Source organism: Cryptotermes secundus, unplaced genomic scaffold (genome assembly GCF_002891405.2).
Source record: "Cryptotermes secundus unplaced genomic scaffold, Csec_1.0 scaffold1014, whole genome shotgun sequence".
Classification (NCBI taxonomy): Eukaryota; Metazoa; Arthropoda; class Insecta; order Blattodea; family Kalotermitidae; genus Cryptotermes; species Cryptotermes secundus.
The window spans coordinates 51,023-76,262 of NW_019741308.1; the positions used below are offsets into that span (position 1 = coordinate 51,023).

Below are 25,240 nucleotides of genomic sequence, written 5' to 3' on the forward strand. Positions count from 1 at the left end.
CTTCAGTCGAGGCTAGGTAACCATTGAAGCTGAAGCAGTGTTGTTGAAGAAAATGTGAGTAATTAACAGGGGAACAAAATAGTGAGTCTTGCCATACACTTGATTTTAATTTCTTAATTTTTAAATTAGCCGACCAAAGTGACCGTACCGTCTAAAGCACGTAATATCTTCGACCTGTAGAGTACTGGATTGTAGGTTCGAATACCAGCTGAAGCATGGATCTTTATCGGCCCCATTTTCGTGTCTGTGTTGGCAGACACTTTGCGACGAGCCGATCCCTCTCCAAGAAATCCTAAGAAAGGCCTATACGATACACACTTCCTGAAATTTCTATTGGGACAAACCAGAAGCCCTATAGAAGCCGTACAGAAGAAGCTGTGAATCTGCCGATGATAATGACCAAGCGGTGTAATGACTTGAACCACTTAAACACAGGCGTCGTGCGCCCATCTCCATTACGGGGCATGTTTTCTCTGTGCTTTTGTTGTCCTGTGTAGGCAGAGATCTTGCAGTAGGCCGGTCACCTGCCCAAGGTGTCTTATCAAATATCTAAATTTATTTATTTATGATTTATTTGGTTATACCGTTAGTAACTCAGGATACATGGGGATAACTAATGAACAATTAATTGGAACGGATATGGAAGGAAGCGGTGTGGCCTATTTCATGGCAATATGAGTATCCCGACATTCGTGTGGAGGGACTGAGAAAAACTTCGGTTTGGATAATTGGTGTTCCGGTCAGGATTCGAAACGACTACCTCACGAATACATCTCAAGAACGTTACCGTTTGAACCAAATTGCAAGCTAGTTATAAACTGGAACAGATCAAAGGACTTTATCCTTAAAAACTTAAGGAAAAAAAAAAAGTAAATTAATGGAAATAGAGCACTAACTAGAAGTTTTCCACAATATGACAGTTCTGAACCGTATACCAAATTCTGAATCAGGTCATATCTATTTATTTAGTTGTTGATGGTTTCGAAATGATTAGGAAGGACACAATCGTGGTCTCCTTTGTGATATCAACTTGAGATTTAACTGGAAGTACTGGGGGAAACTAGGTAACCACAATGAGAATAGCAAAGTCTGAACACATCCCCCAGAATAAGTTACAAGCGTTACCCCTTGAGACAGGTGGCATGTCCTTCATTTCCTATCCGTCCCACGCGTGCACAATGACCACGGTTGGCTTATACAATATATACTACGTATATCAGCAGCCGGAATTATATCACTTGCCTCCACACGTCTTCATGTAGTAGTGCTTGATTAGCTAAGCACAGGGAGAAGTAACTTAGGGGTCAGGTGGCGTTATTTCGAAGTGTCTGCACGTCGGAGAATCTTGAGACAAAGTTTCTATAATTCATTTCTACAGAGCTGTAATTTATTCACGCTGACTGCACCGAGGTCTACTTCAGTTAGTTTACGAGTATATCCAAATGCATCAGAATAGCAATATGAAGCATTAATTTAGATCTAAGGGTCATTTTCATATCTGGGAATGACGTAAGTTTTTCCATCTCAGGTCACCGACAGGGAGAAATAAGAAGTCTGGAGGAAACAGAGATCACGAACTTCTTACCTGACTTTATTGTGGACAAACACGCATCTATCTCCAGTCTCTGAGGAGATAAGAGAGACAAATTGATTGCCTCTCCACAGACGAGACCCCAGGCCGATGTTTTAGCTTGTTGCTGAAGTTGCGACATGCGCTACTCATGGCTTCTTGCTGTCAAGAATTTGTATGGGACGGATTTTATGTCTATCATACGTTCATAGAAATCGATTCTTGTATTTACAAATACATTATCGTTGTCTGTTTACTTCCTCTGAATTCTGTTTTATTCTGAAGAAGTATCTACTTCTTCTTCTTCTTCTTCTTCTTCTTCTTAACAAGGAGCATGCCCTTCTGATTATTCCGACGCAAGGTCACCTCATAAAACTGAATCTTCTAGACCAGGGGTCTCCAAACTTTTCGAAACGCGGGCCACATTAGGTAATTCGACACTTTCAACGGGCCGGATAAAATGATAAATTAATAACTCTAGGTATATGAGTTTTATTGAAAGCATAGAATTTCATGAACTAAATACAAAGTACGTGAGAATAAATTATCGTATATTAATGACAACAGACAGTAGCAGCAAATGCTCATGTTTTCATCACAAATTATAATAAAACAATTAATGTGAATGATGGAACTCTTTTTGCAATCTTAAAATCTGATTAAATTGAGGTTCATATTTTGAAACGCTAGTCACAAGTAGCGACTTTAAATGTTCATCGGATAAATTTGCCCTGTATTTCGACTTGATGTAATTCATCTGGGAAAAACTTTGTTCACACAGATATGTCGTCCCCAAAAATGGAGATAAATTTACAAGCAAATTTCTTTAAATTTGGAAATTGCTCAGAGTTCAGAGATTTATAAAATTCGATCAAATTTCCTTCCTTGTATTTGTCTTTAATATGATAATTTTCCCGAAGTTCAATAATTTCCATTTGAATTTGATTTGGGATATCTGCAGCATCACAGTCAAACGGATTTTGAAACAATCTAATTTCCTGAGCACTGGCATCCAAATCAGCAAATCGCTTCCGAAATTGTTCTTTGAAATCTGAAATGACTAAATTTGCAAACGAGGAAGGAAATTCAGCTTCACCCTTTTTATGCAACTCTGCACAGTATAGCATATGAACAAAGTTACAATTTTTCACTTGGCTTTCCAGAAGTATCAACTTTGCTCTGAGCAAAACTGGGCATAAGTTGCCTTTAATACAAAAATGGTAATAAGTACGACACCGGCGGTGATGATGATCTGTTACAATTACACTGCACCACTGCAAGAAGTCTCGTGCACAAGACGGCTAGTAACGAACTGCTCGCGCTACCTACATTGCCGCGAAGTGACACTGCTGATCGAGGCCGAACAAGGACGAAGAAATACCGCTCAGTATACGCTCCAGAATTAGTAAAATTGTGAATAACATTAATATTAACATAATATGGAATTTCAATATATTTTAAACACAATCTAAATTAATGAATTTAAAATCTATGAACAAGAATTTTTTTTACTAGTTCTAATTGGAATATTAGTTCAATTGGCGCATTTCTGCACAATTATTTCGCGGGTCGGATGTGGCCCGCGGGCCATAGTTTGGAGACCCTTGTTCTAGACAGTGGGTAGGACTTTCTAGACAAGCCAGTGGCATAAATCGAAGCCTGAACACTCACGTGACAAGACAGCGTAACAGTTCTGGCACGTTCGTTCTATTGCTTTTTCTATATTTTCAATGTAAATATTAACTTTTGATGTTGCCTTAGAAACAGCCTATATCAGGAGGCGTGGATAATAGATTTTTATGCCTATTGTTATTATTATTATTTGACTAAATTAAAGAAATCTCAACGCGTGTATCATAGATGACTCACAATAATCATTTTTATATGCAGCTGTGTTATTATTCCTTCGGCGCGATCTCGCTAGTACATTTATGCTTCTCTTGCCTGATGGCCTGTGGCAGTTTATTAAAAAAGGATGGCGAAATTCGTCGGAAGGAAACATAAGAAAGGTATATTCCTTTATGTCATTTTACATAAAATGGTGTTCATCTTGTGGGTGGCTATAGAACTGCAAGTATAAAAGATAAAGTTATTCCTAGGCTTAATTATTTAAGCATGACACCATGAAGATGTATGGGTGAGTGGAGGTATATCTCTACAATTCTTAATCTCGGCGTTAGATGGAGACTGATCAAGCAGATTTTAAACTGCTCAGTAATATGTACGGCCTCAAGGAAAGTTGTAGACATTAGTTAGAACTTCGAGACAACAGAAGTTGCAGTGCACATAACCTCTAATTTACTGTCTTTATGACTTTAAAAATTCATGTTATTTTGATGACTGGTGACAAAGAAAAGTGAAGTGTGATACTTCTGCTTTGTTGCAATTTTGCAATAATTTCTCGCTGCCTCCTAGTAACTATTTCAAATTATTTCGTAGCGAGTTCAGTGACAAAGACAGAAAAAAAAACATGTGCTTCCATCTAACTATGAGGAATGAAAACGGCGTGGGAGCCACCCATATTGAATCAAGAGCTGACCGATCAGCTTGGTCTTCCCAGTGGTTTTTTCCTTCTGGCTTTCCCACAATATCCTAAATGCATTCATCGTCTCCCCATTCGTACTACAGGCCCTGCCCACCTCATCATCCTTGACTTGTTTATTGTAATTATACTTCGAGAACAGTACAAGTTATGAAGCTCCTCATTATGCAGTTTTCTCCAACCTCCTGTCACTTCATCCCTCTTCGGTCCAAATATTTTCCACAAAACCCTGTTTTCAAACACCCTAAGTCTATCTTCCTCTCTTAATGCCAGAGACCAATTTTCACACCCATACAGAACCGCAGGAAAAATTATAGTTTTGTAGATTCTAATTTTTATGTTTTTGGACAGCAGACGAAAAGACAGAAGGTTCTGATCTGAATGGTAGCAAGAATTACCGGAGTTCAATCTCCTCTTAATTTCTTCCTGAATCAGGTTTTTATTTGCTATTGCTGTTCCCAAATATCTGAACCGTGCCACATTTTAAAACATCTGTTTCCTATCTTTATGTCATGATTTTGCCCTGCATTTTGGTGACGAGACATAACTTAGTTTTCTCTGTGTTTACTTCTAGAGCAGCCTCCTTATTTGCGTCAATTAAAGTTTGTGTGTTTTTTTAATGATATTTATATTATTACCCAGTAGATTTACAACATCAGCATAGGCCAACTGCTGATTTGATTGATGGTTCTCTGTCATTTGTAGTTTCATGCAAGAAATTAATTCTCGAGATCCATCATAGACTGGATTGTAATGCAAGCAGTTTATAAGCAGCTTCGACTAATGCTAGTAAATAAAGTTACATTAATACCAAGAATGATTACAGAAGAATAGAAGAGCGGCATATATGAAATTATCATTGGAAAGAAATGAAGCAACATTTGCTGATGCTACACAACTATATAACAATTCATAACAACGTTACAAAGCATGAGAAAAAGGTGCAACAATTACCAACGATGTACACAGCAGTTGAGAAGGTGGCCGATTGAAATCAAAGAAGTTGTGCAGGGAACAACCCACATACTTGAAAGATCGAACTGTGAGAGGTAGGCATTCGTAGCTTCGAGATTTTTTTTTTTCACAATTGGGGCCAGTTTTTTCAGTACACTGAAAAATGATGTTTAATTCGCTACAGGCCTCAAGTGATGGACTTGCAAATACTAAGTTACAGCACATATGTTCACAGCGCCAAGAATATTTCTGTTACTCAATTATTTTGCAGTTTGTTTAGTTTTAAATTAATATTTCCTTGATATTTTAATGATTAAATCAAGGAGGATGGGATGGGCAGAGCATGTGACAATAATTCGGGAGAAGAGGATTGCATAGGGAATATTGGTGGAAAAGCCACAAAGAAAGAGAACACCAGGAAAACCAAGATGTAGGTGGGTGGAACTTAGAGAGATAGTATGGAGTGGCATGAATTACCTTGACCTGTGTAAGATTTGAGGTTTTCACAGCGGTGACTATGAAGAAAGCAGTCTTCTGGGATTTGGCACCGTGTATATGTGGTGTTAACCGACGTTTCGGAGGAACGTATCGTTTTACCGGTTCTCACGGTCTCTTTGCTTGCGGATTTCTTATATTTTTTCATTCTACCCTGAAGATGTAGGCGATACGTTCCTCCGAAACGTCGGTTAACACCACATATACACGGTGCCAAATCCCAGAAGACTGCTTTCTTCATAGATTGATCTGGTTCATGTTAGGGACTAGTGTAGAGCTCTTGTGAACATTGGAATGGCTGTTATTTGAATTATTATCTAATTCTTTACAAAACTCATAAGAATTGAGCTGAAATTTTTTAGACTGTTAATATAGAATATCTGTTACATCAGAATGTGTCAAATTTTTTATTCAGCCAATCTTTTCCTCCAATTGAAGGACTAGGCAAATGGCCTGTTCCAGCTTCTGCGTGGTCTACCAGAACCTTTCTTGTTCTGGGCCTTTACCAAATAGTCTGCTTCAGCACTCATCCTCCTTCCATCCTTTCCGCAACTTAAACCCAAATTTGTTTGTATCTCCTTATCCTGTTATTCAATGAGAACACCCCTCATTCTTCCTTTATATTTTCATTCCTAATTTTACCCAGTTTTGTACATCCATTTACAGATATTATGAATCATATTTCTGCTGGTTTTTTTTTTAATTTTTGCATGCGTCTGTTTCTTATTGTGCAGCATTCGCTGCAGGAACAGCCATCACTTGGGAAATTTTATTGAAGCATTTATGATAACTAAAGAATATAGAGCTCTGTCGTTGGGGCACTATGCTACAAGCCAGGAGGTCATGGGTTTGATTCCCGATGAGGCCGATGTTTTCAATTGACCTAATCCTTCCAGCTTCACTATGGCCCAGGGTTGACCCAGCTTCTAACGGAAATGAGTACCAGGAATCTTCCTGGGGGATAAAGGTGCGGCCAGCCAGCGCATAAAGCTGACAACCTTACCGCCATCTTCGAGCCAGTTGTCTAAAGAAAATGTGGGAGCCTTGATATCTCATAACCCTATGGGCCTTCATGGCCTGTTACAGGGACAGCTTTTTCTCATTTATTGTACCATGAAGGCATTCAACTGAATTGGTGCCACCGCATCACACTCGAGCCCCTGAAACTACTGTGCAGGAATGACACTGGCCTGGCCATGGTGACAGCATGGATAGGGAAATAAAAAGATGGATCATAGTTCCTCTATTGGTAATCAAATTTGATCGGTCCAGTTTACAGCCTGTTACATTACTGTCTGACCTGTCATGGCTCCACACACATTCAGTGCCAATCCCGTCATCTGACATGTTGCAGTTTACTGTTTACCAGTGTCAGCCCCAAATGGCGAGGAACCATTGCCACTGTGTGTGCAGATGTTATTTTATCATTCCTCTAGGATGTTACACCTTTCGAGTAGCTGCACAACTGGCTCAGTTCCATGAAACTAGTTTGATATTTTAAATATCTTATGGTTACGATATTGGAACAAGAATAAACAGATTCACATTGTACAAAGAGCAACATGGACGGATTTAGTGTCATGTGATGTAACTTACAACCCGTCGCTCACTTCCTAAATTATTCAGTGTTCCTCTTTTGGTTTTATATTAGCCTACAGGTGTTGGTGCTTCTCTCAAGCAAACGCTTCTCAAACGTTATCTGCTTATTTATCGATAGGGTGGACAGCAAATTTCGCAAAACAGCTAATTGTATAATACATCAAATACGACTTGTCTGCGAATTTAAGCAAGTAAAAATCAGTAATTTGACGTACTGATTTCAGAGAACCATACATTCTAAGTATGTAAGAGTTATCGAGTCATTTCGCCAGTACTTGAAGCAGGAAGTCGCTGAGTTCAAGAACTGTTGAAATTATTACTGCGTTTTCCTCAGGAATTTAGTGTGGTACCGTCGATGTGTCTATCTTTAGTTGTCTTAATTTGCCCACATTGCTGCAGAGAATACGTATTCTGTAGCGCATATTCGAATAAAGGCAAACTTCTACTTTGCTGTATGGTCCTAAGTTTTAATAACCCTTTCACTCTTTAATGCACCGATATCAGAAAATTTATACAGGCCTCAAAAACTGACACATTCTTTGCAAAGACTTATATAGCAGTTTAATAATTTTAAATGCATTTTATGTTGTAAGGATGAGCGGTGCATGAAACCGGCTCAGAATCGCTTCCAATGGAGGGCTTTGGTATTAGCGGATTATTGTACCACAGTGTTGGTGTACACAGTACACTACTCTACATTAAAATCTATTCGCCACTAAAGGTTGCTGGAATCATCACGCGACCTCTCTCGTTCTCAGCATCAGAAATCCGAGCCCTCGAAACTGTGTGAGAGCAGATTTCACGAAGTCTCCAGCGCAATCCAAGTTCACTGACCACTACCAGACATTTGAAGCGAAGTGTACAGTCTCCTGATATTACCTGCAGCTAGGCTCTCCACTTCGTCTTTGGCAGCGCCGAACGAGGACAGCGGGGGCAGAACTGGGTACACAGCACCAGGCGACAGAGAATTTGTGTGGTTCGGCTGCTGCCAGAATGACTGGGGCAGAGCCCGCAGTTTCATCGGTAGAGGTTCTGAAACATAAACACACGTGTCTACAAGTCCTCCTCGTACAGACATGGAACCATGGGCTCCTTATCACATCCCTTTTCTTTCTACCCGCATAATAAACAATCTGACGGATGTTCATAGAACTTAACAGATTTTAGAATTGGAATTGAGAAAACAACGTTTGCGAAACTGGTGAATGGGGGGGGGGCTACTCGGTTTGGTGCGCTATACGTAATCTAACGGACCCAAGTGAGTAGGTTCCTCTCCATCCTTTCACCTGAGGAGGAAATGGGCTCAGATTTCGAAAGGTTGTGTTCTTTTAGAACACTAAACACAGAGAAGCTTCAGACACTCGGTCATCGTCAGAATCCTTCATAATTGATTTAAAATGGCAAGTTGCTTCAAACGGCAAAACTTCTGACTTCTATTGGTGGTGGTGGTGGTGGTGGTGGGGGGGGTCCCTGTTCGAATCTCGCTCGGATCTCTGACTATCCTTACTGAGGTTGTTGGTGGTTTTCTTCAGTCCTTCCAGGCATGAGCTGGGATAATGCGTCAAACTGAATTACGGTCAAATTCTCCCACATTCTCTCTAGTTCATTATCCAAGTCACTCTGTTATTTAACGCTACATAATCTGAGCTACTGACAGCGTCATTAAATAAACATATATGAAACTTGGCACAAATATCACTTAACCAGAGATTGACCCCTTCTTTTCCACAGCAACAGGCATGTGATGGTCGTGAGAACTTTAGGTTAGAGAGCATCAACCGAAGAACTAGAGTAAGGTCAAGACATTTTGTGTGGTAATCGATCTTCGAAAGATGTGCGACTTTTGTTAATACACGATTTTTTTGTAACCTATAAAACAAGATGGTGGTCAGTGAAGCTATGTTTAACTTCCGTCATGAAGATAATAGCCAAGGACTACTAAATCTAAACATAGGAAGTACTACGTGGAGGTGGGTCGTAAAAGTACCTACAAATTTTTATGTGAATTCTTAACTGTCTAAAAATATTTTAGTTGTAGAACTTCGAAAATGGAGAGGAAAATATTACATTGAGTTTTAAGGAAATTAGTGTGTCAGAAAGCGAAATGGATTAATCTGGCTTAGGATTTGGATCAGAATAAAATAGAATAGAATATATGAGGGGTAGGCCTTCTCGACCCTTGCACCGCGACCTTAGGTCTATTGTGCTTCCCCTTTTTTAATTATTCCCTCAGCAACCCCACGCTTCGGATGAAGCGCAGGATTTTGGACGTGGGAGGGTCAAAATAGTCACTTGGTTCCATGAAATACTGGCCCAAGTGACGTAATCTTAAATAAGCTAATGCCTTACATTCACACAGGACATGTGTGGCTGTTTCATCTTCTATCTGACACCTCTCACAAGTGGGACTATCCCTCATTCCCAGTTTGAACAGGTGTCCTTTGAGGTGACAGTGTCCTGTAAGTAGACCTACCATCCATCGTAGCTGGTTCCTGTTGAGCTCCAACAGTTCCTTCGCTCTTTTAGCAGAAGATCCTCGTATGAGTCCCTTTGCTTGCCTGAGTCCAGTTAAGGATTCCCAGTATTAGGATAGGGATTAGTAACGGGCTCCTGTGAAGACGTTAATGAAAATTCGAGTTTTATAACAAGCAAGGAATTTCTTGACTTTCTAAGCGACTGTTAGCTTCTCAAGAATTACCCTGCCCCACCGAGATGATTAACTGCTAATTAGTTAGTTAGGAAGTTCGTTACAAATCACGTGCGCAGCTGCTGTGGAACATTTTGATAACGTATCGGGCACATTTAATGATATTGTAACTATTATCAGTGGCAATAATGAAGGGGCCATGAAATTGTAAACTTACTGATGTAACGTTTATTATTACTCAGTTCACAATCTGACATATAACCACGGGCAAATGCAGGGATAGCACTTCTTCATATCGACGGCATCGTCGCGGAACTCTTATTTGGCACGATCCAAATGAAGGGAAAAACGGATTGGACTGCATTCCACTGGCTCAGAATAAAGGAAAAGGTAAAGCTGTTCATGTACTTAATTAATTAAACACTAGTCCATGTAGACACATGGGGGAGTGGAAGTATAGCTCCACGAACCTTGACCTGGCCACTAGATGGAAGTGAGTGGTTAGCTCCAAGTCCCGGCAGGTTTTCTTCCTGGGAAGGAGGCTGAGTTGGCCCTATGAATCACAGAAACTCACTTTCCCCTGCCGAGAATCGAAACCCGCCCGTCCAGCCTTCAGAATACGGTAGTAAATCTTTCGGCTCCATGAAAGGTTTAAAAAATCTTGGTCAGCTGAGCGACAATTTCTTCTTAACCTTGTTCGTTCGGATACGCTGTACACTTCCAGGATCCGTTGTTTGTGATTATTCTAGGTGCACAGTACACAGGAATTCTCAGTGAAAATTCCAGACTAGGTGATTGTGGATCTATAGACAGGAAATTAGACGGCTCAAGGTAGTTCGCAATAGCCTTGACCACCTTGACCCGTGGCTTCATTTATGGGTTTCCAGTCTGTTCGCTGCCCTGTATGAGCCATCCCATCCGCTCTTAGCGGAACCTCTGTAATTCTTTCTAAGAAGACAAATAGGCCTCACTCGCATTATCAACAGTCACATTCCGGGAAAGCTTTATCATGCCTACTACCTCCATGTTTATATGGCGTATAGAATTTGCAACAGTAAAAGTAAAGTAAAGTAAAGTAAAGGCCCTGGAGGCCCATAGGATTGTGAGATGTTGAGGTTCCAACATTTTCTAGACAATCGGCTCATAGATGGCGGTAAGGTTGTCAGCCTTACGCGTCGGTCGCCCTTTACCCCCAAGGAAATTCCAGGCATATTCCTGGTACTCATTTATGTTGGAGGCTGAGTCGCCCCCCGGGGTATAGCGCGGATGGAAAGATTAGATAATAGAAAAAGAATCCAGTGACCTCATCGGGACTTGAATCCGGGACCTTCCGGCTTGTAGCATAGTGCCTCAGCTAACTGTGCTACCGCGTGCCCCGAATTTGCAGCAGTAACAACTTAAAATGAATAATTACGTGTATAGGTTAATGATTTTATTCCCGTCTACAGGTTGCAATAGCAAGTTTTTCTGATAACTGATGGTTGTCAGATATAACCAAAAAATCTGAGTAATGGCCATATTTGTAACTACCAGCTTAAAAAGTGTGTCATGCTGAATTTTTAATTATATTTAGGCCATATCCCTGTACAACCAACGTGCACTACACTTTATGGGGGAGCAATGATATCAACCCACGAGGAGAATTCCTCATGGAATATTTGGTGAAGTAATACCTTTATATTCTAAATGAAGGTAACGAGCCTACCTTTGTGGTTTGCAATAGGCAGGAGGTTATCGACTTGACGCTAGGGACTTATAAAATATGAAACCTGATAATTAATTGCCATGTATCTGATGATCCGTCCTTATCGGATCACAGATATACACGATGTGTCCAGGATCCGTTAGGATTCATTTTTTTTTAATTTTCCATGCAATGCCATCTTTTGGCGAGTTGTGGCATTAAGATTCTTGAAGTTTCAGCTGTGGCTGTCTATAATTTCAAAGCGCAAGCATCTCTGCATCATGTGTTCGCACTTTGAATGTAACAGTACTGTTCTGATGCTCGTCGGAAAATGGCGGATGAACAGAGAGCCAACATCAAATTTTGTTTGAAGTTAGGCAAAAGAGCCGGAGAAGCGTACGAAATGATGAAAAGTGCGTATGGTAGTGACTCTTTGAGTCGCTCGAACATTTTTTCGATGGTATTCTCTATTTCGTGACGGCAGGGAGGACATTGAAGACGCCCCACGTGCATCAAAGCCGAGAACAATTCGCACTGAAGAAAATGTGAAAAAGTGACCGAAATCCTTGCATCAGATAGATGTGTTTCTGCAAGACTCGTCGAGGAGGTTTTGGGAATACCAAAAAGTACTGTGCATCAAATTTTGACCAAGGATTTGGGCAAACGGAAGGTCTGTGCGCGGTTTGTACCGCACGCGCTGTCAGGCGATGAAAAACATGCCAGAGTGGAACACCGCAAAGACATGTTACGGTCCGTCCAAAGTGATACAAAATTTGCAAAATCGATTGTTACAGGTGGCAAGACATTGTGTTTTCAATATGAGTCTCTCACAAAGCGGCAGAGTGCAGCGTGGTTGAGCCCAAAAAGCCGAAATCAAAGAAAGTATGCATGCAAAAGAGTCGAGTAAAGACACTGCTAACCGTTTTCTTCGATTCCAAAGGAATCATTCACAAGGAATTTCTGCCAGAAAGTCAAACAGTGAATTCTGATTATTATCTCGGAGTCCTCAATCGTTTGTGGGCGAGAATTCTTCGAATTCCACCAGAATATCGAGAGAAAGATTCCTGGTCGCTCCTCCACGATAATGCCCCAACCCACAAATCGAAGATCATGAGCGATTTTTTGGACGCAAAAGAGATCACAGTCCTTGATCATCTTCCGTATTCGCCAGATTTGGCTCCAGCAGCTCCACAAAGCGGCAGAGTGCAGCGTGGTTGAGCCCAAAAAGCCGAAATCAAAGAAAGTATGCATGCAAAAGAGTCGAGTAAAGACACTGCTAACCGTTTTCTTCGATTCCAAAGGAATCATTCACAAGGAATTTCTGCCAGAAAGTCAAACAGTGAATTCTGATTATTATCTCGGAGTCCTCAATCGTTTGTGGGCGAGAATTCTTCGAATTCCACCAGAATATCGAGAGAAAGATTCCTGGTCGCTCCTCCACGATAATGCCCCAACCCACAAATCGAAGATCATGAGCGATTTTTTGGACGCAAAAGAGATCACAGTCCTTGATCATCTTCCGTATTCGCCAGATTTGGCTCCAGCAGATTTCTGGTTGTTCCAAAAGTTAAGTTGGCGATGAAAGGAGACCGTCAGGACACCATCCATGACGTCCAAAGAGAATCTACCGCAGTTTTAAATGCGATCGTACAAAAGGAATACAGTGACTGTTTTCGGAAACTTTTCAATCGATTCTAGCTATGTATTGAATCAGAAGGAGGCCATTTTGAATAAAAAGAGTGAAAATTTGAAAATAATTCACGTCATGTATTTTTTATGAACACAGTCCTAAGGGAACCTGGACACACTGTGATTATGCTTTCAAATAAGCAACATTACAGTAGAACAAGCTACTTATATGAATCCTAAGAGAACCATTAGGGAATCTTACATAGACGACCTAAACGTAAACCTGGAGACCATCTCGCGAAATATACGCACAATAAAGAATGTTGATCGGTCCGTTGACCAGTTGCAACGGGCTATTATCTCGTCCTTTTTGTCGGAATTGTCCGGCTAGGACCGCTGGCGAACGAAGGAGAGTGCCTTGGTGGAGTAAACAGCTGAGTGTGCTTAGAACCAAAACGAGAAGGCTGTTTAATACAGCTAAAAGAACAGGGCAGTGGGACACCTACAAGGAAGGCCTTACATGTTACAACAAAGAAATAAGGAAAGCCAAGCGATCCTTATGGAGGAGACACTGCCAGGAGATCATGATATCCCAGGCGGTGCCAGACTGATGAGAATCATGGAAAAACAGGCGACCAACAAGGTCAGAAGGATTACGATGCCTAACGGGCAGTATACGCAAACAGGAAGGGAGAAACTGAATGAATTATTCAGGGTTCACTTTCCTGATACAAAACTGATTGATAATTTGGACGATGGACGGGGTCAGCAAAACCTGGGCACTTGCAAAAGCAAGACGAACAGGGCAGACGGGAACCTGGCCAAAGTCATAATTAACCAGTCAGGTGGGCACTGAATATCTTTAGACCTTTTAAGTCAGCGGGAACAGATGGAATTGTACCGGCACTTTTGCAGCATGGGGCGGAACTCTTAGGGTACGGCCTGAGTGCAGCGGGGCGGGGCGTGCAGCGTGCATCACAAACCCGTTTGAATATATTGGCGTGTCCTGGGACAAAGCGTTTTGAGCGGAGCGGGCAGCGTGCTGTACTAGTGTGCAGAGGAGCGTGCAGCGTGCAGGTCAAATCAGTTTGTGTTTCAGTAGCGTTTGGAGCGTTTGGAAGACGTCTTTTGGGGAAATAATTTCGGAAGTTCAAGGAAAACCTGAAATCTGGCTCTCTCGCTCTCCGTTGTACAAAAGCAAGGAAACAGCGAAGAAAACATGGAATGAAATTGCATTAAAATTGTATTAAACTCGCCAAACAGTTTCCTCTGTTTTACTACAACACTTGGACCCTTCTTTTCACTGAATAAACTGGCTTTAAGAATTATATTCTCTTCTAAAATAATATCGAATAATAAGTCATCTGACTCCATTATCTACGGAAACTGTTACCTGAACACGCCTGAAAACGCCGAACGCTGGAGGTGCACTGAGGACAGAGCAGCGGCCCGCTGCTGCCCCTGACATAAGTTGCCCACGCTCCGCTCCACGCCCCGCTGCACTCAGGCCGTACCCTTAGTTCCAAACCTATTCCGCATATATAGAGCCTGCATGGCATATGGTTTTATCCCCATGGCATGGAGGCAAGTTTAGGTGACGTTTATCCCAAAGCCGGGGAAACTTGAGTACACCGAGGCTAAGGCTTATCGTCCTATCAGCCTGTCGTCTTTCCTTTTGAAAACGTTGAAGAAACTACCGGATAAGCATATCAGGGACGGGGTACTGACGACATATCCTGTACACCGAAACCAACATGCCTACCAAACAGGTATATCTACCGAAACTGCTCTACACAATGTGGTAACGCGCATTGAAAGTGCTATCGAACGTGCCGCACGTTGTTCATTCGATATACACTACGGATGTAAGACCCATAATTACATACGGAGCCATAGTATGGTGGCCCAGAGTTAAACTCAAGACAAGCAAGACAGAACTTAGCAAATTGCAAAGGTTGCCTTGATTGGGTATCACAGGAGCAATTCGAACATCTCCAACAGCTGCACTGGAGATACTCCTTTGACTCCCCCCACTGCATGTACAGTTGGAAGCAGAGGCCAGGGCGGGAGTCTACCGTCTCCAGTGCAGTGATCAATGGAAACTTAGATCCAGTAGTTTCGGGCATGCATACATGACTCAAGACATGAAAAAAAAACCATAATACAAATGGGGTCTGACAAAATGATACTGAGACATGTACAAGAACCCTTCACAGAAAAATTTCCTGACAGGAGTGAATGGGAAGACGGGTTTTGGCCCGATAGAAAAGGGGGACTTATCTTGTATAGAGATGGTTCCAGGATAAATAAGGGCACTGGGTCTGGTGTGTACTGCTGTGGCACGAGACGGAAACTTACAGGACACTGTCACCTTAAGGACACCTCTTCAAAATGGGACTGATGATAGTCCCAGTTGTGAGAGGTGTCAAGAAGGGAATGAAACAGCCACACATATCCTGTGTGAATGTGAGACCTTAGCTTATTTAAGATTACGTCACTTGGGTCAATCTTTTATGGAACCAAGTGACTATTTCGACGCCCCCCCGTACAAAATCCTATGCTTCATTCGAAGAGCAGGATTGCTGAGGGAATAATAAAAAACTGAAGCACAATAGATCACTGTAGGTCGCCGTGCAAGGGCCGAAAAGACCCATCCTTTATACGTGCATTCATTAATTCAGATCCCTGTACAAAATTTATACTCCTGGGCTTAAGTAGTTCACTAGTGTCGCTGTCAAAAAGAAATCTAAACACAGAAATCGAGAGGCTGTCATGTTGTTATTTTACAGCGTACAAAGGACGGTTTTAAACAACGTTACATATCCTTCGAACAATTATCATCACATAGTGTAATTAAATGGCGTTTCTACAACCTAAATTTCGTACATCCGCCATGTACGAACATGGGACAGCTGTCAGTGGCGTTAAGTTCATAATAAATATATACGATAGATTAGATGAAGCGTTATCAGTGACGGGCAGTCACTTGGACATTATGATGTCATATAAGTAATACGCTTCTTAAATGAATAGAACAGGTTCAAAATATAATTAATTTCAACACAATTTTAACACAGTTACTGCCATAATCTTTAATTTTCCCCATCCACTACCATAACTTGATTTTAATATTGTGGCGTGTTATATGTCGTCCATCGCTGAACACCGAAACAATGGAAATTATTGAGACTGTTGCGTAGGAATATCCGTAGCAACGAGTGCTCATTGCGTAACAACGTTCGGTAAACACCCCTCCCCACTAGGCTGTGACGTCACGCAACAGTAGGGTGTCTATTGCTAGGCAATTCGTAGGTAGACACACCTGACAACAATTCCTGATATCTGTTGCCAAGCAGTAATGTGTTCTCTATGTGTTCCGTGCCAAGCGTATATAAGGAGCAGCGAACACTAACCTAACCCGTGTGGAGGCGGGGTCGAATACCTCCACCGTGACCCTGCGAGTCATAGGAGGCGACGAAAAGTGAAGTCTCAAATCTGAGACAGTAAAATATGGTCGCGGGTCCCTAGGGACTCGGACCCGAGAAAGACTGCACTGGCAAGGACCAGTAGCATATACAAATGACAAACCCGTCCCCTCGTGAGAGAGGGCGCCCCCCCCCCAATATTATTCACCCATTTCTTTCGCTGTTTTCGAAGTTGCCGTTTGCTACGAGGTTTCCATCCAGTTTCGAAATTTCTGTAAATGTTTCTTTTAAGTGTCTGCCAAAACCCGACTTTTGTGGTGGAGGGTTTGCTTTGACCTACCCAAACATCATGCCTGAGCAGAACTGGACTCTGCAGTCGCTCTCTGTGGGATAAGGAAGCGTGAGCAATCGCCAGGAGGAGTAGGGATCTTTTTTAATTTTAATTTTTGAGCTAACCTCGTCAAGCATTAGAAGTAATGAGATGATCTCATGCGTCTCATTAGCCTCAAAATTATGGGAGCTGCACAGATGGATACACAGACAGCAAGGCGATCTCATAAGCCTTCTTTCACAGGTACAGCACCAGGTATTCGTGACTTCGGTACAATGTGGAAGTGAATTGCTCACTTTACTCTCCAGTCGCTTTACTGACGGGGCAAAAATTCAACTTACCTATTGGAGAGGAGAGTCTGAATAGTGAAGAAGTAAATCTATGTCCTTGACCGGAAGTAAACTCCGATTCTCTGGTCTCCGGTCTGTGAGCCCATAACAGTGCAAAGTAGACAAGTTAAAGAGGCATTGTTGGTCATGTACATTTATTTTAGTATATGAACATTATTTATTATATTTAATATTTCATGTGTGCGATAAGTAAAGTATCAATAAACACACAAGGATCCGTATTCTCTATTCTGATTGCTGTGGAACCGTGTTCTGTGGTACTATTGTTCTGACGTCACGCGACTCCTAAATGCGGCGTGTTGTTTACTGCCTCTTCAACTTTACGACATTAACAGTCACACAGTATGAAATCGCCATCCATGTTCAAATCATAGAATAACCGTCATAAACAAGGATTAGCAGAAACGTTACGAGTTTGAGAGCCTATGTATTAATATTCTGAGATGCCATAACGGGCTTCTTGCGGATTTCTGTAACGGCCACAACACCAAATATATCACACATACTTCCATATTTTAAGTCCGGCAAAATAAATTTTCATTCAGAGCACAAAGACGTTAGCATAAGATGTATTAATTTGCATAAAGAGCAGTTTAAAATAATTAAAACAATTTTATTAAGCATCAATTTTTATAATCATGAGGCCACCCTCCTAATAAAAGCGAATTAGCACTATAACTACGCACGTTAAGATTTATGCTTTTTATTTCAATTCCCATGTAAAAGCTTATAAGATCGCCATGCTGTGTGGGAGCACGCGGTAGAGTAGTTGCTTTAGGTACTATGTTACAGGCCGGATAGTCGCGGGTTCGAGTCCAGATGAGTTGGATATTTTCAATTTACCTAATCCTTCCAGCCGCACTATGGTCCTGGGGTTGCCTCAGCATCTAACAGAAATGAGTACCAGGAAACTTCCTGCGGGTAAAAGTACGGTCGGCACGTAAGGCTGACAACCTTACCGCCACCTGTGAGCCGACTGTCTAGAAAATGTGGGAGCCTCGACGTCTCACAATTCTATGGGCCTCCAAAGCCTGTTGTACTCTCTGTGTGTGAGTGTGTCTGTTTGTGTATTACTAACCCAATCACTTTTTGAGGACTTAAGCGACATTTATGAAACTTGTACGTATATCAATTCATCTGAAGCCATCTGAACGGCGTAATTCATAAATCTGTCCTCATCAGTAATACCAACACTGAAGCCTCTCAAATTATACTGTCTTACTGATTTCATTACATATGCATACTAAAGATTTTTCTAATTGTATCATATACTGAGATTGTAGTGAAAGGAAAGTATGTAATTAGTTCTCCTAATTTCTTGTTCTATGCGGAAACATGTAACTTATACAGCACAAGTTATATATTTCCGCATATAATAATTGACAGGAAGTTGCTATTCACTTAAGTAAAACAACTTTTATACATAGAGAATACTGCCGTCGATTTGTGAAAGTTGTCTTCTGACGGATATGAACATGAACTGCCTTGCTATAGCTGATACCGGGGCAGTCTCTTTCCAGTTGGTAACAAAATCATGCTGCAGGGATTTCCTATTTAGTTGTCCAACTCCCTGTTTTAGTGAAACAGTAATGTGCTGCAATGTGTTCGCTAAACACGCTACTGTCTCTTATCTCGAACCCGTTCAATCCAATCGGCGCCTTCATAACCCCGTTCTGTAGGATCTGTTATAAAACTACCATTCTCCCATCTACATCTCAATCCCCAAGGAGTTCCTTCTCAGAGCTCGACTAAAATGCTGAACACACACTCTCTTCTCTGCCTATGCTATACGTCTGCCCGACCCCACGCTCGTTGTTTCCACTACTATAATGCTGATAATTTGAGAAGAGAAGATACCGTATTATAATGTAAGGTAACGCTGTCCTTGTGTTTAACTAATTAAGCACAACGCCATGAAGACGTACAGGGCAGCGGATGTATACGTCCACATACCGTATTATAAGCCCCAAGTTATTAGTTTCAGTTGAACTTGAACTATTATTATTGTATCAGCTGCTAATGTTGTTTGCAGGGACTTTGACGTATTTGGATCCAGAAAAACTCGCCTCAATCATAATTGTTATTATTATTATTATTATTACTGGGTGAGGCCGATCAGCCTACAGTTACGGTGGTGGGTGAGTCTGCTTTCACGTGCGATGCATGCGCGACATCACTGAGCTCTAGCAACACTAAGGATCTGGCCAGCTCAACTGGATCTACATCTCTGCCTCCTGAAGATGATAAGCCTCGCCCTTCATTGAACACAGAGTACGCGATCTCCACTGTAAGTACTCAGCTCGAAGCTGTTCACCAAAATGGTCAATCCACGCTGCACTTGATTGAGTCCCTAGTGGGCATGGTCATCAAGTTAACTGAAGAGGTTGCCTACCTGAAAAATGATAACGCATGCATGAAAGAGGAAATCAAGAGTCTGCATAGGCTTATTGTAGCTGCCCCTGGGCCTTATGCTGCAAGTAAACTACGCATTCCGCCTGCGGTAACCAAGGACACGGTCACTACTCAACTTGTACCGTTAAGTGCCCCTAGCATCGCGACCCTGCCTTTTTCTGCTCTACCTGCTGTACCTGCTACTGCGACCTTGGCTGGATTGTCATACAGGGAGGTTGTAGCAACCGGAAGTTCTCCCGCTGATGCCGAAGGCTTTAAAACTGTCACGTACAAAATGAAGACCCAACCCAAGCCCCCCCNTGCAGATATAGCCGCAGTCAACACTGTGAGACATCGCAGGCAGCCGCTTATTGGGGTTCGTAATTCTCCATCCCTGCCTGTTATTGCGAAGAAGGAAAGGACAAAGGCACTTTTTGTTTCTAGATTTAGTCCCGAGGTCACTGCCGATGATGTACACAGTCACTCAAGGAGCAACTAAGCCTTAAAAAGTTGGTCTGCACCAGACTTAGAACTAAATTTAACACTTATGCATCCTTCCATATCACTGTTACTGAGGATGAATTTTTGCTAATCAATGACCTTGGTGTCTGGCCAACAGGATGCTTAATTGCCCCGTATTATGGTAAGCTTGCGCCTGACCAAGTATTTACCCCCAGCACATCTGAAGCTGGAGTGTCTGATGCTTCCGTTAAATCTGCCGTTAACCCAGCAGGTAACGACGTGGTAGATGGAGGCTGCTCGACATCCATCTAATCATGGCTGATTACAACGACTCTAGCATGGATGGTTTGGTCATGTCTCGTTCTAAGTCTGCCAGCTGTCTCGGAATATATTATCAAAATGTAAGAGGACTCCGGACGAAGTATGTTGAACTTTATGATAATGTTTGTTCCACAGATTTTGACATTATTTGTCTGACTGAGACTTGGCTTAACGATTCGTGCTATGATTGCAATATATTTCCTAGTAGATATACTGTTTACCGGTCTGCCCGGGTATCCACCAGCAAAACTCGTGGTGGTGGTGTCATAACAGCCATTCCCTCCAGCTTGGGTTCCTGCAGGCGCAGGTATGATTTAGAACTCTGCTCTGAATGTGTATGGGTTGAGATTCCCACAGTTGACAGCCCCAACTTGCTTATTGGTAACCACTACTTCTCTCCTGACACTCCACCGGGAGTCATTATTGATTATTTTCACCTTCTTGAAAACATGCTTGGCACCAATAGCTTTCGTGTTGTTTTATTAGGAGACTTCAATGTTCCTGGTTTTAACTGGGTGCATGGGTCACCTCTGCCCAACTGTCACTACTACGCTAAACTTAAGGGGGATGCTATATACACCTCCGCATATCTCCTTGGCCTTCGGCAGTATGCTGTAGCTGTTGACAACCATAACTTACTTGACTTAGTCTTCTCTAATCTCACCGATCTAAAGACTAGTCTTTCTTACTCTGATTTGGTCAAGCTGATCCATATCACCCTCCCTTAATTATTGATGTCCACCTTCCACATATTACCTATAATCCTGATTATAAGTTCAGCCATCGAAAATTCGCCGCCGGCAATTATACTCTGTTTTACAGCACCCTATCTGCGTGTGATTGGTCAGCTACTTCCGCTGATGATGCAGTTGCCAGCCTAAATGCTACTGTTCAAGCTGCCGTGGAAGAGGAAATTCCTCGTTGCCTTACTCGCAAATCTAAATTCCGTTTCTGGTACTCTAGTTCCCTAAGGTACTACATTGGTAAGAAAAATTACTTTCACCGTCGCTTTAAAAAGAAACAAACTGAACACTATTATGACAAATTCATTTTCTATCGTATGCTTGTCAAAAGCACTATCAGAACCGACAGGCTTGGATGGCTGAAGTCAATAGACAACGACCTGAAATCACAACCTCAGCATCTCTGGAAATACGTGTCTTCTTTCAGGAAACATACTTTAGGTTGCATTCAGCTTCAAGTTGATGGTGTACACTTAGATGAACCTACTGCAGTGGCTGATACCTTTGCCAAACATTTTCAATCCCTCTATAATACCCATTGTCCTACAGACCCTCCCCCTCTTTCGCAACCTACTGAATTCCTGTCTCTTGCACCTGTTTCTGATGCGGATGTCTGCAAGGCCATTAAGAGACTAAAACCCTCTAAATCTGTCGGACCGGATGATATCCCGGGGTTTGTCATAAAAGGCTGTTCGGCAATTTTTATTCCTGTGCTTAGGCATATATTTAACTTGAGCCTGTCTCAGCAGCAATTCCCTGATGCATGGAAGGAAGCGACTATTGTGCCAGTATTCAAAAGAGGCAATCCTGCTTGTGTGAGCAACTACAGACCCATTACCCTTCTTAACAACTTCTCTAAGCTCCTCGAATTCATTATTCACGATCATATTTCGCATTACATTAAACTTCATCCCAACCAGCATGGCTTCACCAAATCCAAATCCACAGCCACTAATCTGGTATCCTTCCTAGATATTATGACCCCTGTTGTCTGCAGTCAGCGTCAGGCTGATGCTGTCTATTTTGATTTTTCTAGTGCCTTTGACCTCGTGCCCCATACTTTGCTCGTGCATAAGCTCAGCTCCCTTGGATTTTCTGATGGATACCTTAACTGGTTTGGCAGTTACCTAGCTAACAGGAGATCTCGGGTCCGTGTGTCTGATGCTCTCTCCCGGCCTCTTAAAGTAACTTCCGGGGTGCCGCAAGGCTCTGTCCTGGGGCCCCTTCTTTTTAATGTATTCATTAATGACCTCTGTAACTCGATAAGACATTCCCATTTTCTAATCTTTGCTGATGATCTCAAAATTTTTCGCACCATAGACACTCCGCAGGATTGCCTCTTACTTCAAAATGACATTCATCATGTCAGTGACTGGTGCTCTGCCAACTCCATGAGTATTAATATCAACAAAACGCGTGTTATGTCGTACTCAAGGAAGACTAATGTCCTGCTCTATGGGTATCAGCTTTGTCATACTGCTATTACACGCACCAGTTGCGTTAAGGACCTAGGTGTTTTCTTTGACTCTAAATTATATTTTCACAATCATGTTGATTTTTTATATTCCGAATGTATAAAGCTGCTAGGTCTTATACGCTCAATAACTTTTAGATTTTCTTCTCTTGACTGTTTATATGTGCTGTATCTTACACTAGTCAGGTCCAAGTTGGAATATGCCTCGGTAGCTTGGAATTCTATCACGTCTACTGACTCCGCAAAACTTGAGCGCATCCAGAAAAAGTTTGCATCTGTCTGTTTCTACCGCTACTTCCCACATAGCTCCTATAGTAATACATCTGCCTTAGAGAGACTAAGATTGCACCCTCTAAGTCTGCGTAGACATCTTCTTGATGCACTCTTCTTCATTCAGGTTTATCGTGGCCTTAAATCCTGCTCCTCCCTTCTGGATAATGCTAGTCTTCGTGTTCCTACTTGCCATGTTCGAGACTTCTCTACTTTTAGCGTTCGTCCCTAAGACACTCTCCCTCTTCTCGGTGCGCCCTTGCTACCAACGTGGTGGGTAAAGATCTCGACATATTTGCAGACGGAGCGGTTTCTCTGAATCATATTTTACAAGCATGTACCAAACCTTTTACTGTGTTACTGGATCAGTGTTTTCATTAACTACAAATATGTATACCGTGGTTAAATTTAATTTTCTTATGTAATTGGTTTTAATTTATTATACTTGTTATTAAATTTATGCTATCACTCCCAGTTGTCTTATCTCAGTATTTAGTTACTAACAGTATTAGCAACATTCATAATAATTCATAAATATATGTATATATTTAAGTCTTCTTTAGATTTATGTTCACCGATTTATTTGTCATATTTGTATTGTGTATAATTATTTTTCTGTATCTTTATATACTCGTGCTAACTTTGTAATTGGCCACTGTGCTGTTAAGTTATTGCACGTAAATAAACATGAATTGAATTATTATTATTATTATTATTATTATTATTATTAGTAGTAGTAGTAGTAGTAGTAGTAGTAGTAGCAGCAGCAGCAGTTGTAGTCGTGTATCATAGCTGTGTTTCCAGAGAGTCTAGAAATGATGGGCAGTCACATTGATCACTGAACACTTACGTAATAGGAAGGGGTACTGAAATTACTGAATTTGATTCTGATGAGCTTTGTGAACAAAATCTTCCATTTCTCGGTCCGGGTGTCGATTCTTCTTATAGTGCTGAAAAACTTTTGTCCTGCTGCACATGTGCCATAAGTGCCGAAGTATCTGATGACTGGGGGAGCTATGAACCGACAGAATGTCTCACGACCCCGTTACGGTAACCGTACAAAGTTCAAGGACCAATTATGTGACTATGATAACACACACTGTCTGTAACAAAAGTACGCCATATTCACATATGAGTGCAAATATCTGTCATAATCGTATTCATTGACAGAAGAAAACCACCACATCTGATTCATGGAAAACAAAATTTTGTTTTCATACTCATGAATAGGGCCCGGATTTTTATGACCTAAAAACTATAAATATATGCATGCACTTATGACCCAAAATTATGTCAAATATGACCTAAAAAGTGTAAAATATGACCTTAAATATTAAATCGGACATAAAATTTCACAATTTTAATTACAACTTTTACTAGAGTTTAAGAATAAAGATGATGAATATATGAGAGTAGGTCCTACTTACCAAATTAGCCCTATTATGTCTCTAAAGGAAAGAAAACTGATGGAATTTCGACATTTCGTACTGGATTAAACCATTCATTGTTTTCTTTTTAATACTGATATTTGCGTTCATATTTTAGACAAACACTGGTGCACATGGTATGAACACTAACTTAACTCTGTTATCTAAAAACACCATTTAAAAGAACACAAGCTATTCACGTCTCAATTTTCACTGAGTTATTCACGTCTCAATTTTCACTGTTACAATTGCAATTTATAACTACATGCATTTTCAAATTTTCAAATTTGAAAGATCGCCGATTATCACTAAGGATAGTTTTGTATTTGGAAAAACTTCGTTCCACATCACATGATGTGACAGGAGCATATTTGAAGAATGTCAAGTCGTTTGGTGACAGTTCTGTATCATCTTCGAATGTTGCTAGTTTACCGGAAAGTATATCTGCAATCTTGCATAATGTTGAATAACCAGCATTCCGATGAAGAACACTTTCTATTTTGGTTTTAATCCTGTCACTTATTTCACCACGAGTTCGGTTTAGTTCATTCTCAATGCTCTTTACAGTGTCCAACGCGTCACAGAGTTCAGTCCCTACAAATTCCAGGCGAGTTATTGCACCTGAAATTGAACAGAAGTTTGACTTTATGTATGCCAGATTTTGTGCTAGAGTGGTAGAGAATAAGTCCTTGACAGCTTTAATTGATGTTGACTCACTGCTGTCAAAGCCATTAAACATTTTCTCAATGGCTGTGTAATTTTCACAATAATATGCCACAGCATCCAACCATGTACCCCACCGTGTGACGACAGGCTGTGGAGGAAGTGGCAGTAGAGGAGCTTCTTGTTTAAATTTCTGCACTCGAAGAGGGGCCTTGATGAATATTTTCTTTCCGTTTGAAACTAGCCTATCTACATCAGGAAAA

The 25,240-nt window shown here is 41.3% G+C and overlaps 1 protein-coding gene across 1 annotated transcript in view; it reads right to left on the minus strand.

Annotated features, from left to right (window-relative positions):
• Window positions 1-25,240, minus strand: part of LOC117282965 — a 61,585-nt gene that overhangs the window by 28,202 nt on the left and 8,143 nt on the right. The window contains exon 2 of the mRNA XM_033754814.1: window positions 8,040-8,192. Within this exon, the coding sequence (XP_033610705.1) occupies window positions 8,040-8,192 (153 nt within the window). The remainder of the gene's footprint in view (window positions 1-8,039; window positions 8,193-25,240) is intronic.